Genomic DNA, 16,329 nt, shown 5'->3' with positions numbered 1-16,329 from the left:
TCTTTCTACATAAATGTTCTTGAAATAATGTTAGATGACCTTTTGTTAGCATCTATTCCACTTGCCATCTGTTACTGTCGGATTTTGAAAAGTGCTGAGTGTCACTAAGTCTCAGTGATCTCCTTAGTGAGGTGCGAGTTCATAATCAGCCTGCGATATTCAACCGGACACGCACAGCAGCCTTGACGAGGACTGTGGAAATTAACCAACAAAATTAAAATGGCTACAGCTAGTTAGTTTCATTCAGTTCATTGATTCATCCTTTGTATTTTCTCAAACTTCAGGTATTAAAGAAAGACTGAAAACTAATTAAGCTGCTGCCAATTCAGTAACTTCAGGCTCGATTCTTCGACTGTGCAGGGGAGACCAACAAAAGAGCACGCGCTGAGAAGAAGCCTGTCTCCACAAGTTGAACATTTCATTAAAAAAGCCATTTTCAAAGGCCTGAATTTTGGAGAGCATTGAACACGATGGCAGAAAGTGACGGAGCTATGGAGGAGCAGGAGCAGGAGATGGAGACACAGGAGATCAACAGTGATGAGGAAGCCCTTATCCATTTTGGCAAATATAGTGAGGCTCGGGCCGCAGTGCCATGGGAACAACGCACGTTCAAAGAGAAGGTGCTCCACCACGCTGATCGGATCTTTCTCATTTTTCTTGTACTCTTCCTAATCGTACACTGTGGAGATTTCCTGTATAAGATCTGGTATGTGACCAGCTGGAGAAAAATCTTGGAGTTTATTCTGGAAACTGTGTCATTTCTCTTTACACAAGAGAAGGATGAAGAGCTTATAGAACTGTAGACATTCCTGAAATTCATTCATTTTCCACTGATCAGAGTTCCACTGCTTTATACATCAAGATCGAATTGGAACTGAATCAGTATCTTTCAGTAAAGCTTGTGTTAATTACCAGTACAGCTGTGAAACTTGTTTTATTATGTAAATGGTTTGTGATTGATGTGTTTGCCATTGTGAGGTTTTTGTTCCTGCCAATAAAAAGCTTCTGTCTATTCGATTTTATTCACTTTTAATGTGGTTATATCTGGAGCTGCTTGTTTTACTTTAAATACGTGCTATTCTATATTTTGGCTATGATATAATGTCTACATACTTTTAATACATACTCTAATAAAAGATAGCGAAGAGCTGATGCAATTAATGAAACATTAGAAAGCTTTGTATCAAGGTCAGAACTTAAAGGGATAGTTCACCCAAAATGTTTAATTCTGTCATGATTTACTCACCCTCAAGTTGTTCCAAACCTGTTTGAATTTCTCTCTTCTGCTGAACACAAAAGAAGACATTTTGAAGAATGTCGGAAACCAAACAGTTGATGGACCTCATTGACTTCCATAATATATTTTTTTCAAACTATATAGTCTTTGGGCTGTCCCCCCCCCGCATTTCACACCGGTATCTGGGCCCACAGTGGGCTGACCCCATTCGGGCCCCAAAGGAGCATGTTTGCTGGGTATGTTCTCTGACATTCTTCAAAATGTCTTCTTTTGTCTTCAGCAGATGAAATAAATTCATACAGGTTTTGAAACTTTAAGGTGAGTAAATGATGACAGAATTTTCATTTTTGGATGACTATCCCTTTAATGACGGGTTTAAATGCCACGAAAAGTATATAAGAGCCCAAGTTCTACAAATTCTACTACTTTTTAGTTACATATTAGATTTAGAAGATTTAGCAGTTCATAAAATATTTAAAAATCTCTGTATTCACCATATGAGGTGCTGTTGAATGTTTAGCTGTTGTTAGCTAAACCGGAGGGGATTTTGATTCGAAAAACAAATAAAAAAAGCACAACTGTCAAGACCATTCATATTTAATTTTATTTGTAGAATAGTTCAAGACTATTCATGTAAACTATGAATATTTTTAATGGAAAACTCCTCATAGAGATAGGGTAAAACTGCCAAACATTCGCAATATTGCCCTTAAAAGTCTTGATAGAATCATTGCTAGCACGCCATGAACGAGGGAAAAATAGTATCCAATCATCGTCTCCCATTTTGACAGGGCGCATCTCGCAGCCAATCAGATCATCGCATACTGCTTCATTCTTCAGCTATTTTCCTCCACTCGTCCTCTCTTTTCCGGAAATTGCAGCGTGACCGACGTTTCGTGTCTTTCGCAGACTTAAAGTATGTTTTCATTGACATTTCACTTATATGCTGAAAGTGTTAAAGTGTGTTTAGGTACAGTTTTGTAAGCTAGTATTCATGATTAATATTCAACTGTATTTCCACTCGGTAAGCACGTGCTTATCAAGTTATATAGGCATAACGTTACTCCATTTTGTTTCCTTGCGCTCTTGTCCGTAGAATTGAAATATGGCAGTATGTCATTATAGTTAATAACACAAATAAGACGTGAAGGGTTGAAAAATGTTCTGGTTATTTGAATTATGTTTTAAAATATAAATATGTAATTAACCCTAAACAAAGCATGTATAACACGCTTGATAAACCTAGTCACCTGCTTAGCAAGGCAGAGTAAACATCCGACTTTCAATCTATGCATTACATTATACTATATATACTTAACTGTATTATACTATATTTCTTATATACTTAACTGATAAATTGTGAAATTAATTACTATAGTAATTCATTTAATAATTTATCAGTTAAGTATATAAGAAATATTGTTTCCAATCTTATAGCACCCTTCGTGAGACCAAAGATTTCTTTGAGATTTCAGATTTTTGCCTATATATTAGGAGCTGTATATAATATAGTTGTTTTTTTTAGTCAATATTTTCATGTTTGGTCAAATCTTCTTAAGATCATATGAATCAAAGATGCTTATAAACCATGCATCATTTATAAATAATAAAATAAATGATAATAAAATAATATTATTCTATAAAAAAGAAGAATTGTGAACTTTGATTTCATGGTAATGCAATTTATTTTTTGTGAATCCATATATTTTATCAAATGCTTCTTAAAATCATATGAATAGAGGATACGTATAGGCCTACTCAAATCCATTAATCAGTTATAAATAAGTGTAACCTCTCTTCTAGAATGCGTTACGTGGCCGCTTACCTGTTGGCTGTACTGGGTGGCAACACCAACCCATCCTCCAAAGACATCAAGAACATCCTGGGGAGTGTCGGAATCGAGGCCGATGATGAGCGTCTTAACAAGGTAGATCCTGGATCTAATAAACCTGTTTTTAAATCGGATATTAGAATTATCATCCTAATACAATTGAAGTGTTTTATAATTAAATATCTTAACATTCATCATAACATTAATTTTACATTCTCCACTCCTTGCCATAAATAAATCTCTTTGGTATATTCTATTATCATTAGTAAAAAAATAAAAAGGATTTCCATACAGTCCTGTGTTGTTGCACATTGAACTCTGGTGCACTTTCCTTGTTCTTACTCAATAACACGGATGCTCATGGACAGCAACTAAATCCCCTAATGAGTCAATCCTTCTGTTTTTTGTTGTTACTCAACAGGTCATCAGTGAACTGAATGGCAAAGACATCAATGAAGTCATGAATGCCGGTAAGGCTGTATTGCTTTTACTGTTTGACCTACACAAGATTAAAATCATGTGAGCATTTGAGTTCCTCATAACTCTCACTTTTTTGTTGTTTCACTTGTATGTTTCCACAGGCCTCTCTAAGTTAGCCTCCGTTCCAGCGGGTGGTGCAGTGGCGGTTTCTGCTGCCGCTGCCGGTGGCGCTGGAGCCGCTCCTGCTGGGGAAGCACCTGCAGGTGAGTACTTTAATAAACCTGCCAATAGGGTTATTATAGTTAACTAAAACAAAAACCACAGAAAAACTTTTGGTACTTACTTGAAATAAACTAAACTTGACTATAATAAACTATAAAAAAATGTAAACTTATTTTATTTCAGCTATTTTCATATAGTTTAAATTGTACTAAAAACTGAAACTTTTATATATATATATAATAAAAGCACAACAAAATTATTAGAAATAAATGAACTATAACAAAAAATAGGTCAAATTAAAATGAAAGCAGGAAAAACTACTGCAAAATATTAATAACTTTAATTTTTTTGAATAGTGAAGATAATTTTAATGTTATAGGCTCTCTTGAATAAAACTGCTCAGGATAGTTTTATTCACCGTCATTGTTTACAGTTTTCCAGATGCATTACGTTTCAAATTTTAGCAAAATATTCTCTTTCACAATTTTCTAACCCTTTTGCTGGTGTTTTTCGTTAGCAGTTTGAACGTCACCTGCTAGGCATTGTGTTGTTATGGACATGATTATAGCATTTCTTCCTCATTCCCTTTTACTAAATTGAAGTCGTCTGATTTGCCCCAGTGATAAAATACTTTGTGTCTGAAGTCAGAAATAACCTGGAAAGTTTGTGAAATATGTGTGATTTGACATTTGCATGTTTGCCTTTCAGCGGAAGAGAAAAAGGAAGAGAAGAAGGAAGAATCTGAGGAGTCTGATGAAGACATGGGCTTTGGCCTCTTTGATTAATCTTTCTTTTGTACCTGTAAAAATACAATAAAAAAAGGAAAACATTTTGTGTTTAAAGATGCTTTATGATTATTTGTCTGCGAAATGGTAAACCATTTTTGTTGTGTAAGTTGAATAGGACTTGCCAAAACTGGTTGCATCCAACCTTTTGTGTGAGCAATACACAGAATTGATTAATCTTGGTTAATGTTAGTTAATGAAAAATACAACTGTTTATTGTTAATGTTAGCTCAGGTCCATTAAATAATAACAGACGTGACTTTTGATTATAATAATGGTCTTTTAGTAAATGCTGAAATTAACTGACATGAATTAATTAATGCGTAGAAGTATTTTTCATTGTTAGGTCATGTTAACTAATGGAACCTTATTGTAAAGGGTCACTGCTAAAGTTTAAAATAATAGTCACATTTGTTAGATATAAGTCCTTGATCAAGAAAAATGAAGGCTCGTTTCAAGTTATAAATACCAAAACCTAGGAATTGGTCTTCATTAATAATGTAATATTGAAAAATAATCATTGTTTCCTCAACATTCCTACTGCACCTTCTCCATCTCCCGTTGTTCAACAAACAGGCTACTTTGGCTCCAAACTAATTTCATTGGTAGACTCAATAGTTGGCATGTCAGAGCACTCAAAACTAAACATGATCATTTACAGTTGTCTCTGCAGATTAAACTGAGATCAGATCAAATATATTAACACTAAAAATCACCCTTTGGAGGAAGGTGACTTCTAAAATAACAAAGTGTCTGGCAAAAGGCTCCGAGCATGTGCTGGTCAGATGTCAATTGCAGTATTGCAGCCATCAATCACTTGTCTCTGGTGTATAAAAATAGGACCAGGTGGCAGAATAACATAAATTGGCAAAACCCTGTCATGCTGACGGGCCACTGCCTCTCTCTCTCTCTCTAAAATAAGAGTTTAATTCACTGCTCAAAGTAAATCAGGGTTGCAGGCTGCTCTCCACTCCACTCCAGGACTTTAAAGATGATATGATCTATCATGTAAGTAGCCTAAAATTTTACACATGTAAGATTGGTGGTGAACTGAGATTAACAAAACACATGAAATTTGTAATTATCGAGGTTTACGGGGAAAACAGCCTATAGTCCCAGAAAAAAATGCATTGAGCTGTTTTAACTGAAAGCAACTTGCACTGATGTATCTTAAAATATGTCAGTGCCACTGTTTTGTCTCAAGATGCACATCCGTAATGTTTTTTTCTAAGGCATGTTTATAAAAGCTACTTAAATGTCCTAATTGAACTAAGGCCTAATCCTGGCTTAATCTAAGCCCTGTCTGTGACACCAGGCCTACATGTTTTACATTAGGTTTTAAATATTAGAATTTGTTTGTCCAAATCTTTTAAAAGACAACATGCTTGCAATCCATTAGCAACAATGACATAAACCAAGCCAATCTGTATGCGAGGAGGACGTGAACATGAAGAGAACAAAAGAAGTCAGAGAAAATGACATAAATGAGGAAGAGGAGCAAAGGTGGGGCAAAGGGGAGCATTCTGAAGAGATAAAAACAGATACTGAGTTACCGGAGGAGTTCCATCATGGTCTTGAAGATCTACCCTGGAACCTGAACTCACTGGAGCAGTTACTATATATCAGCCTACCAGCATGGATACAAAGAGGTGAGGAGCCGAATACACATGATAGTTCCAGATTCAATGCACTTCCAACTTTATCACTGACACTCTCAGCGTGTCACTGGTGATTCTGGAGTTGGGAAAACATTAGCTGTGCAGTTGAAGAGCAAAGCTTTATGTGTGCAAGTGGGCAGCCCTCCATCACTCTTTCCCTCATTACACCCCATCACACCTGCTCTACAGAACGAGAGGCAAATGTCAGGCACATGCTTTTGTGGTACAAGTTGTTAAGGACTAGCTGAAACATTCTAAGATTGAACTGAACACAGACTGTTTCCAACGACTGGACAGATTTTAAACACTGAATGAACGCAACTGTCTCTGGCTCAGCGTGGATCAGTCGTTAGTATCAAATTACATTCATATAGTGTGTTCCCGGCTTTAGTGAAATAGATGACAAACACTACCTAACTAAAAAATATACTCTAATAACATTATGCTAACGTTGCCATTAAGTTATAAAAACGTTTTCTCCAAACGTTCAAAACGTCCAGTTTGTTCAATGTTTTAAAATCATATTTTCTTATATGCAAACGTTCCATTTTGCAAACATTTATGGGAATGTTACTTTTGAATGTTGTCTGAACATTCTGAAACAATTAGTATCATTTCAAAATGGTAGACGAACGTCCAACTAAAACGTTTCAGAAAAAAACTTTGAATAATTGATGTATAAATAATACATTTTGTGGTAACGTTTTGAGAACATTATTAAAAACCAGATGAAATCTCGGAACAACTTCGAACATTCTATTACTACTACCAGAACGAATGTTACTGGAAGAATGTCATAACCTTGAGAGATCCTTGCCAGAACATTCTGAGAACGTTCCCTTTTAGCTGGTGACATACAGCCCCGAAAAGTAGGCTATTTAAACAGTTAATTCATGTTTAAAATGCATGCATACAGTATCATTACACAACCATTCAAAGTTTATTAATTTTATTCAAATTTTGTTTAGGCTGATATTTCAAATGAATGCTGTTCTTTTGAACTTTATTTTCACCAAAGAATCTTGAAAATAACTGTTATGGTTTTCACAAAATTAAGTAGCACAACTGTTTTCTACATTGATTCAATGTTTTTGAAGCAGCAAATCAGTATACAGACCCTTTCCAAAAAATTTGAATATCATGGAAAAGTTTATTTATTTCCATAATTCCATTCAAAACGTTAAACTTCCATAGATTATAGATTCAGGGCCCACAGCTTAAACGATTTCAAGTATTTAGTTGTTTATTTGTACATAATTTGGGCTTCCAGCTCATAAAGCCCACGAAAACAGGATTTCAAAAAACTTGAATATTACATGAAATCGCACAGTAGTTACACAGTGATACCATGGTCATTGAACCAGGTTTGGGTTATTTTGGCAGTGTGGGCAGGTGCAAATCCTGCTGGAAAATGAAGTCAGCATCTCCATAAAGCTTGTCTGCTGAAGGAAGCATGAAGTGCTCTGAAAATGTCCTGGTAGACGGCTGCGTTGAGTGGACAGCACAGTGGACCAACACCAGCCGATGACCAACACAGACTGTGGAAACTTCACACTGGACTTCAAGCATCTTGGATTGTGTGCCTCTCCATTCTTCCTCCAGACTCTGGGACCTTGGTTTCCAAATGAGATTTGCTCTCATCAGAAAAGAGGACTTTGGTCCACTGTGCTTTATTAAATCCATAGTCAACGCAGCCGTCTACCAGGACATTTTCAGAGCACTTCATGCTTCCTTCATTTTCCAGCAGGATTTGCACCTGCCCACACTGCCAAAATAACCAAAACCTGGTTCAATGACCATGGTATCACTGTGTAATTACTGTGTGATTTCATGTAATATTCGAATTTTTTGAAATCCTGTTTTCGTGGGTTTTATGAGCTGGAAGCCCAAATTATGTACAAATAAACAACTAAGTACTTGAAATCGTTTAAGTTGTGGGCCCTGAATCTATAATCGATGGAAGTTTAACGTTTTGAATGGAATTATGGAAATAAATAAACTTTTCCATGATATTTTAATTCTTTGGAAAGGGTCTGTATTAGAATGATTTCTGAAGGATCATGTGACACTGAAGACTGGAGTAATGATGCTGAAAATTCAGCTTTGCCTCACAGTAATAAACTGTATTTTAAAATATATTCAAATATGGCAGAATCTGAAAGAACCTTCTACAAGCAAAACATACCACAAGAAGAAGTTTGATGATGATGACAAAAATGATGACTAAAAAGACAGTCATAATGTCATGAACTACTTCCTGATGTGCCAGCTGAAAAGTTATTTCTGAGAAAAGCTCTAGCAGCATTTGTTTGCAGATTCCACTTAGTTTGATATTGTTTAATGGCAGAACTTAAAGTGACTCAAGTATCCGCAACCTTTTTGAGGCAACTATGCACTATATCCAGTCTAATGTATACTGTACTATACATGTAAATATGCACATGCTAAAATGAAATCTCTCTCTTCAGCTTTGCTTTGTAACCTAGCAGAACAGTTTGGCATCTGGACCTTTCACAACAACATCTTGCCGTGTCGTCTCATATCCTACGCCTTACTGCCGTACACTCTGCCCACTACAGCAGTCATCTCGTTCTTCTATAGGTAAGATCTTTAGTCTAAATCAGTTGCTCATATTCTTGTTTGAGGATCTTATCAGCAGAATAACATTCCTTGTGTTGTTTTGCATGTGGTGTGTGAATAGATTTTTACGCAGGGCGAGGAAACTTCCCCACCAGGCTCTGAATGCAGTCAGGGAAGTGATTGAACACCTGCGATTCGCCCTCACACACTTGAGAAGACTGTTGCCGAACAGGTAAAACTAGCAACGCTTTCATACATGATTGAACTAGTAATCAACATGAATGTGACATTATTTCATGAATTTTTCCAGATTCCTGCTTTTGCAAATTCCACCTTTGGTCCCCACGCCTGCTCTATTTCTTGCACCCTGGTCCTGTCTCCCCCCTCTTTCTTTGACTTTCCTTCCCTGTTCCTCTTTTCCTTTACTTTCTGTTGCTTTGCGTTTTCTGTCATGCCGTCTTCCTACTTCAACCTGGAAGAAGCATCCGGAGCGCAGGAGCCAGAGCCAGAGCCAGACCCAGCCTCTGTTGTTTAGACAACGATCTTTCCTCTGTTTCCAGCTTACTGGATCCGGCGATTTCTGCAGAAAGACAGATAACATCATTACAGATGCAAAGCCACTATCTTCAACCTTCCTCTTGCAGCTCAACTTGGAGTTAGAAATGGACAGCCATTCTGAAACACCACAGCTTCAGAAGGACACGCTAGATTATGACAGAAGCTTATTACTAGACTTGGACAAGCACAGGAACGCAGAAGTAAATCTCTCTTCTCCTTGTATCTCCTTCATGGATGTGCAAGAGGAAGACTGAAGGACAGTGCGTTATTTATTGCAGACAAAAGTCTCTCAAAAATCTCTCTAATGGTTGATTAAAAACAACAACACTGACTACATGTGTTTGTTATTTCAACTTAAAACAGTGTTCATGCTGCCTTAAAAATGTAAGTTTAGTCAACTCAGATATCCAACTTAGTACAACTTCACATTTCAAGTTGTCTAAACTTAAAATTTTAAGGCAGCACAAACACTCACTTTTTTTTCAAGTTGAAACAAATATATATTTTTTTTCAGTGCATGTGTGGAATATTTGGTTGATACGCTGAATATGGAAAGATATGCATATCCGTGTTGTTATTGTTAACCAGAGCTAAAACTATTAAATATTGTTTCCGGAAATTTATATAAAGCTAAAATAAAATATTATATAAATATTAGGTGAAAAACTTAAACTTAAAAAAACTTAAACAAAATTGAACTAACTGAAATAAAATAATTACTAAAATTAATATTAAAACTATATAGGATTTTTCTTTAAAAAACAAAACAAAGACTAATACAAATGGCAAAAGTATATTACTAAATGATTATTTCAATTTAGTAGTAAGAATAAAGTAAACATGTAATAGTAAACGTGCCAAAGTCATATTCTGTTTTATGCAAGATTGTTCAAATCTAATAAATGCATTATCAAGTTGGATTTGGACAGCCTGATTTATTGAAACTGCTTATTGAATGTATTAAAAAAAAAATACACAAATTAAGATCAAATGAAAATAAAATTAGATTGCACATCAGCATAAAACTATAGCTGTCAGTAGTTGGCTGTAATCATATTACTGACATATACTTTTTTTGTCATTCATTAACAATTTACTATGCTCATTAACTGTTTTTTTATCTTGAATAATTTAAATATGGTTTTAGAAGAAAATAAATTAAATCATGAACAACACTTTACAAAACATATTTATTAAATATATTTAATCTTATCTTTATGGTGTAAAACTTCTGCATATGCCCGCATACACATTTACAACATATTTAAAATATATATACATGCTTAGTGAGTATAGTTTACAAATTTGAGGTATAATATACAGATTACATTTATGCATTTTGGCAGACGCTTCTATCAAAAGCGACTTACATTGAATTTCAAGGTACACATTCACATTCTTATCAGTTCTTGCTTTCCCTGGGAATTGAACCCATGACCTTAGCGTTGCAAGCGCCAATGCTCTACTGTTTGACTTTTAATGTGCACTTTGCAACATTATATTCAAAAGTTTAGCATGTTCATATTAAGAGCGATCCGCTCATCTCAAAGGCTGGTGATTTTGGTTTCATTAGAAATATTCACAAAGTATTTCCTCCTAAATTTCACATTAACTTAATAATGTTTTATGGTGTAAACAAACCAGTTATTTCTGGTGTGTTAGCACACTATTTGGGTTATTGTGCAAAAAAACAAAATGCCTATTTTAAAATCCTTCATTACATCTTTTTTTTGTGTTGCTACAGTTCAAAGGTATATCCAATAAAACTCTGACAACTAGGCCCTGTTTACACCTGGCATTGAGATGTGTTTTGGTCGATTGGATCTCAGACGAGGGAGACACATTCCTGTTTACGCCTGTGTTTAAATCCGTCTCTTTTGTCCACTTTGAACCACTTCTGTCCTGATTTCTTAAAGTGGAGGGTCTATGGGCGGGTAAATGTGTGGGCTTTTTCAGATCTTTTGATCTAATGGATGAAATAAGCTCATGCAATTTATATATATATGAATGCGCCTGGAGACAAACTTCAGTTTCTGCCAGACAATGCCAAACGCGGTGAGTGCGTGTTAGAAATCAGGAATGGTGAGAGAGCATTGTGTTTGGTACGTTTTTCGTTTTCGTTTTCCACCGAATTTGTGTCTGAACCAAAATCCCGCCTGGCTAGTGCGTTTACCATAATGGCGGTCTTTTGTAGCTTTTCTTTTTTTACAGTCTACAGTCCGAACGAAAGCAATCTGGTTGAATGGTCGAAAGTGGACAAGCTCAAAGCGTTTTAGACCCCGTTTACACCTGTAGTGTCGTCCACTTGTGATCCGATCGACCAAATTGTATCTTAATAGCATAAGCTTCTACAAGCTTATGAATTCTTGCTCAGAGTTCTGCGTGTTCCGATCCTCTGCTTTAATGTCAGGTAGATGCGGATGGCTCTCGCTCATGTGAGTGAAGCGATCTTGGAGATACTGGTTCCCAAAGCCCATGATGTGGCCTGTGGCCTGGCGATGTAGATTAGCAACTTGGGCTGTGAAGTCCAGAGTGAAGGCGAACTTCACCAGCTCTGGTGCCACGACGGAAGGGCAGGTTTTCTTATTTGGAACTTCTGACTGAACGTATTGATCAGCCATTTGCTGGAAGGATCTATAGGTGATCCCGTCCAGATAAGTTTTCACGGTGACGTTCTCTTTCAGCTGGAGGGACAGGAGATGAGAAAACGTTAGTGGGAAAAAGGAAATGGGTGGACCTCCTTTAAATACCACATTATATGGAACAGGTTAACATTTCATATATGTTTGAAACTGAAATAAACATCTGCAAAACTAAAACAAAATGTCTCAGTAACGTTTAGTGATTTCAGAAGGAATGCGATACACTTACCCTGTTATCTATTATGTCCCCTTGATGTTTTATCAGTTGTGTGATTCTCTTGACAAGCTCTTCTTGTGAGACTATAGTTGCAGAAATATGATAGAAAATGTAAGAAATTTTATAAAAGATACTGTGCACTTTGAACATCAAGAAAAAACTACAACCTGAGACTAATGCCTATTCACTCTTCATGTGTCTTTCAAAACCTGTATACTGGGTTTCTGTTTCGCTGAACACAAAAGATGATTTTTTTAAAAATAATTTTCACCCAGCTTTTCCATACATTAACAGGTTACGGTGGCGACATCTGTCAAACTCCAAAGGACAAAAACACCATAGAAGTAGTTCAAAGACTTCCGGAGCCTTTGTGTGAGAATTTGCAGAATGGAGAATAAGACTATGCGGAGATAATGCGGAGAAGATAATGCTTCAGAAGTCATGGACTCCTTTTATGGCACTTTATAGAGTTTTTGTCCTTCATAGTCACTATGAATTGTTGATAATGTAAAATTCTTTTTTGCGTTCCACTAAAAAAAATAGCAGCACATGGTTTTGGAACAACACAAGAATAAGCAAATAATTCTTTAAATGATTAATGAAACACTTTCAAATTGCTTGAGTGATAACTTGCCATTTTTAGCCACAAATTAAAATTCTGTTGTCCAAACCTGTATGATTTTCATACTTTGGTGGAACGCAAAAGAACCATTTTGAAGAATGTTGGTAACCAAATAGTGTTACAATGGAGACATTTCTCAAAATATCTTCTTCTGTGTTCCACAAAAGAAAGAAAGTGTTTTGAAACAACATGATGGTGAACTATCCATTCAATCTCATCCTTCTTCAGTTGTCTTGAGTAATTGGGAAACTGTGACACAACTAGCTGAAACCTATAATGGTTTGTGGCGTCCTTTCTATCTAATATTTAACCCATCTCATTTGCATCATTCAAATAGAGTCTATTATAATAACACTCACCCTTTACACCACTCTGGTCTGTTGGCTGAAAAGTGGCATTGTCATCGGCTGGATTGTCTTTCACTTCGTGCACAATTTTCTCCAGTTCTTCTGACATTTTCTCATAGTACGAGGTGGTGGGTTCCACCATCTTAACAGCTGTGAAAAAAACAAAACAACTTATTTAGAATTTTCTTCCCATATACATGTGAACTTCAAACTAATGCAAAGAACATACATAATACAGCTGAACATACATTGAGAAAATCTGAGATACATACATTTTGCAGTGGACATATCTCCACTTCGCCTCCATTTTGACGATCTCCTGTGCAATGGTTTCTTTTTCGAAGACTTTGAGCGCCGCAGGTTGATGTCACCATTTGATTTGCCATCAGCTAAAGGCAAACAAGACATTTGGGGTGTTGAGGGTTGGGAAATTGGGAGCTGTTCTTCAGTTCTCTGATGATCTTGTTCCTTTTCAATGTTTCCTTTGGAAAACCAGTTCAAGAAAGTCTTCCATACAGTGGGTTTCTTTGTCTTCTTGCCTTCTTTGTCCTTCCTTTCCACTGTGGAAGACTTTGGCGTCTTTGAATGAATTTCTCCAACAGTAACTGTACTTGTTTGGGGGGGAGCATCATTGCTTTGCCCTCCTTCTTCCTTGCCCTTATCCACATTTTTAAACCACTTCTTGGATTTGCCATTGGACTTCTGAGACCCATTAGATCCATCGTTGCGACGCAGACTGCCTTTAACTCTCCACTTTTTGGATTTCTTCTCATAAGACATCTCCTTTTTGTCCAGTTGTGGTTCAAGGACAGACTCATAACTAATGTTCTCATCTGAGATGGAGGCTTGTGAAGTCAAGTTAAGAGATGTATGTTTGTGGTCTCTTGTCTTCTGCTCTGTGATGGCGACCCATTTGCGTGCTCTGTCCTCCTGTCTCCGAGGAGGACACTGAGATCCATCGTTAAGGCTGAGACTTCGCTTAACATACACCTCTAGCAACCGTTTCTTATCCTTTTCTCCAACTGACAGCAGCTGAGGGGTGTGATGGGAATCAGCTGAAATGGATGCCATGCTGTCATACTGTAAAAAACATCAATGCAAATGAACATTTAATATTGTATTAAATAAACAAAAAAAAAAAGAAAGAAAAGAACTTAAAACAGAAAAGGTGCATTATACACTGACAAGTTAACCGTTCAATACTAATAATTGGCCAAATATCGTCCGATTAATCGCTGCATATTATGCTATAGGCCTAACAACACCTCAGTCACATTCACTTCTTTTTTTTTTAAATCCCCTTTCAGCATTCCTCAGATCTCGAAATTACAGCTTGCAATTGTAAGGGTTTACATGATTTTCTCAACATACAGATGAGTAAATGAAGACAAAATTTTTTGAGTGAACTGTCCGTTTAAGAACTATCGCTATTAAAAAATAGGCTCCGTTTAAATAGCGTAACGACACGCGTATATTCAGCTACCAACAAAAACACAATAAATTACGATATTACATGCGAACATTACTGGGATACATTGAAATGTTCGAATAAACCATTGATTATTTGACTTACAATTTCTCGCACTCTTTGATATTCGTCCTATCTCCTGTGGTGTGACAAACTGTTTGTGTCTTTAAGATACCTTCGACATCTAGGCAACGTTTAAAGACGCCCTTTCTTTTTTAAAGATCCACCAATCAGCAGGCGCTTCTACAGGGTGACATCACTCAGGTAGGCTAGCACGTCATGTGTTGTTTACAGTTTCGACGCAGTCTATTTTTTTAATACGACGCACATCAGGGAAATGCCACCAGAATTTTTTTTTAAATGAAACCTAACCTATATAAGTCCAAGTGGATTTGAAGAGGAGCTATAGTTGTGCAATAATAGCGAATACAATAAAACAACTATTCATTTCAAATTTGGCTTACATGGATTTATGCCTAAACCGTGACACAAAAAAAGATTGCATCATTCTGTAGTCAGTAGGCCATTTACTGTAAGTTTTGTTAAATGGCATGTAGCCTAGCTAAACTGTGAGGTAAATAAATTCCTGAATCATATTATGTAGAGTCGCTTCTGATAAAAGTGTCTGTTAAATGATTTAATGTAAGTGTAAATGTAGAGACCTAAGATAAGACATGGAAAATCTGACTCTGGCGCATAATAAAAATGAAACCAAGAAAATACAAGTGGGTATGAGAAAATTCAGGAGTTGTAATATAAATACATTTTTCAGGGAATCGCATTTCTGATTAAATGAAAAGTAATACATATCAAATAATGCACTAATGTTACCAGACAAAAATTTATATTTAAAGTTAAGAGTCATCCATTAGCTATGGAGATTACAACAAGATATCTATACACCAGAAACAATTTGGTCTTCACTTGGAAAAGACTTTGCTAATTTGACCATTCATTTGACTGAACTTAATACGTTATGTCACATGTTGTTGCATAAAAATGAAAGGAAGGGCAAATTCAGTCGAACCAGTTTGTCTTCTGTGTGCTTGTTTACAGGTTTCTTTTCACCAAAAAAAGGACATTAGATCTTTTTCATACTTTCACAATTCATCCTTTGAGTAAAACAGATGTAGCCTAATAGAAATACATTTATATAGTCAGGTACTAATTGTTCATATTGTATTCATAGCAGTTTACTGAATTGGAAAATACATAAATGCATAGATAATTGCATATTACATTTATGTCCTTACTTTCAAAACACATGTCTATATTGAGTTAGTGATGATAACAAGAATACAAGTGTGATTTATTTTACTTTGTATACAGTACCAATAGTGTAGGTGTACATTACAGTGGTATCCAGTAAATGCTGACAGATGCACTTCACATTATATACATTACTTCCTGTATGGCTTACATATGCCATATCCTGTAAAGATACAGTTCCATTCTGTCTTGAGTTATAATTCTGCATATCACATACATCTATTTCCATATGTGTAAGATGAATTAACTGAAGGCATCTCTTGTGTATTTTCTTGGTGGTCGACTTCCACTGAACAGTTCAATACGATGGCCACTAGAGGTCGTCTGAAGGATGTGTGGGCCATAGGTGTGGGCAGACCGTGGCTGATTTACTGAAATCATGACAGTTTCCTGGAAGGCATTTGACTTGTCACCTTGTTTTCACTCAATACCTTTTGCATTATTGCACGCACAGGCAAAGCCTATCAGTCTGG

The 16,329-nt window shown here is 36.2% G+C and overlaps 2 protein-coding genes across 2 annotated transcripts; one reads left to right on the top strand and one right to left on the bottom strand.

The window, feature by feature from the left end:
- Nucleotides 1–1,975: 1,975 nt before the first annotated feature.
- rplp2 (ribosomal protein, large P2) lies at nt 1,976–4,552 on the top strand. The gene is made up of 5 exons (XM_084425636.1): nt 1,976–2,153; nt 3,041–3,164; nt 3,490–3,538; nt 3,650–3,751; nt 4,419–4,552. The coding sequence occupies exons 2-5, from the start codon at nt 3,042–3,044 to the stop codon at nt 4,493–4,495; spliced, it is 351 nt and encodes a 116-aa protein (XP_084281762.1). The 5' UTR covers nt 1,976–2,153; nt 3,041; the 3' UTR covers nt 4,496–4,552.
- A 6,046-nt stretch (nt 4,553–10,598) lies between these two features.
- LOC311301592 (uncharacterized protein) lies at nt 10,599–14,780 on the bottom strand. Its single transcript, XM_084426846.1, has 5 exons — nt 14,693–14,780; nt 13,392–14,199; nt 13,132–13,269; nt 12,163–12,233; nt 10,599–11,975 (listed from the first exon to the last, which is right to left on the bottom strand). Exons 2-5 carry the CDS (start codon nt 14,188–14,190, stop codon nt 11,640–11,642), a joined length of 1,344 nt encoding a protein of 447 aa, XP_084282972.1. The 5' UTR covers nt 14,191–14,199; nt 14,693–14,780; the 3' UTR covers nt 10,599–11,639.
- Nucleotides 14,781–16,329: the final 1,549 nt, after the last annotated feature.

This window comes from Rutilus rutilus (assembly GCF_951802725.1).
Source record: "Rutilus rutilus genome assembly, chromosome: 12".
NCBI classification, from domain to species: Eukaryota; Metazoa; Chordata; class Actinopteri; order Cypriniformes; family Leuciscidae; genus Rutilus; species Rutilus rutilus.
This window is presented reverse-complemented; position numbering and strand designations above follow the sequence as displayed.

Coding starts and splice junctions, on each gene's coding strand:
- rplp2 (XM_084425636.1), top strand. CDS start 3,042: ATGCGTTACGTGGCCGCTTACCTGTTGGCTGTACTGGGTGGCAACACC. Junction 3,539..3,649: donor CAATGAAGTCATGAATGCCG/GTAAGGCTGTAT, acceptor ATGTTTCCACAG/GCCTCTCTAAGTTAGCCTCC. Junction 3,752..4,418: donor TGCTGGGGAAGCACCTGCAG/GTGAGTACTTTA, acceptor TTTGCCTTTCAG/CGGAAGAGAAAAAGGAAGAG.
- LOC311301592 (XM_084426846.1), bottom strand. CDS start 14,190: ATGGCATCCATTTCAGCTGATTCCCATCACACCCCTCAGCTGCTGTCA. Junction 13,270..13,391: donor AGATATGTCCACTGCAAAAT/GTATGTATCTCA, acceptor TTTTTTTCACAG/CTGTTAAGATGGTGGAACCC. Junction 11,976..12,162: donor GGGACATAATAGATAACAGG/GTAAGTGTATCG, acceptor CTGTCCCTCCAG/CTGAAAGAGAACGTCACCGT.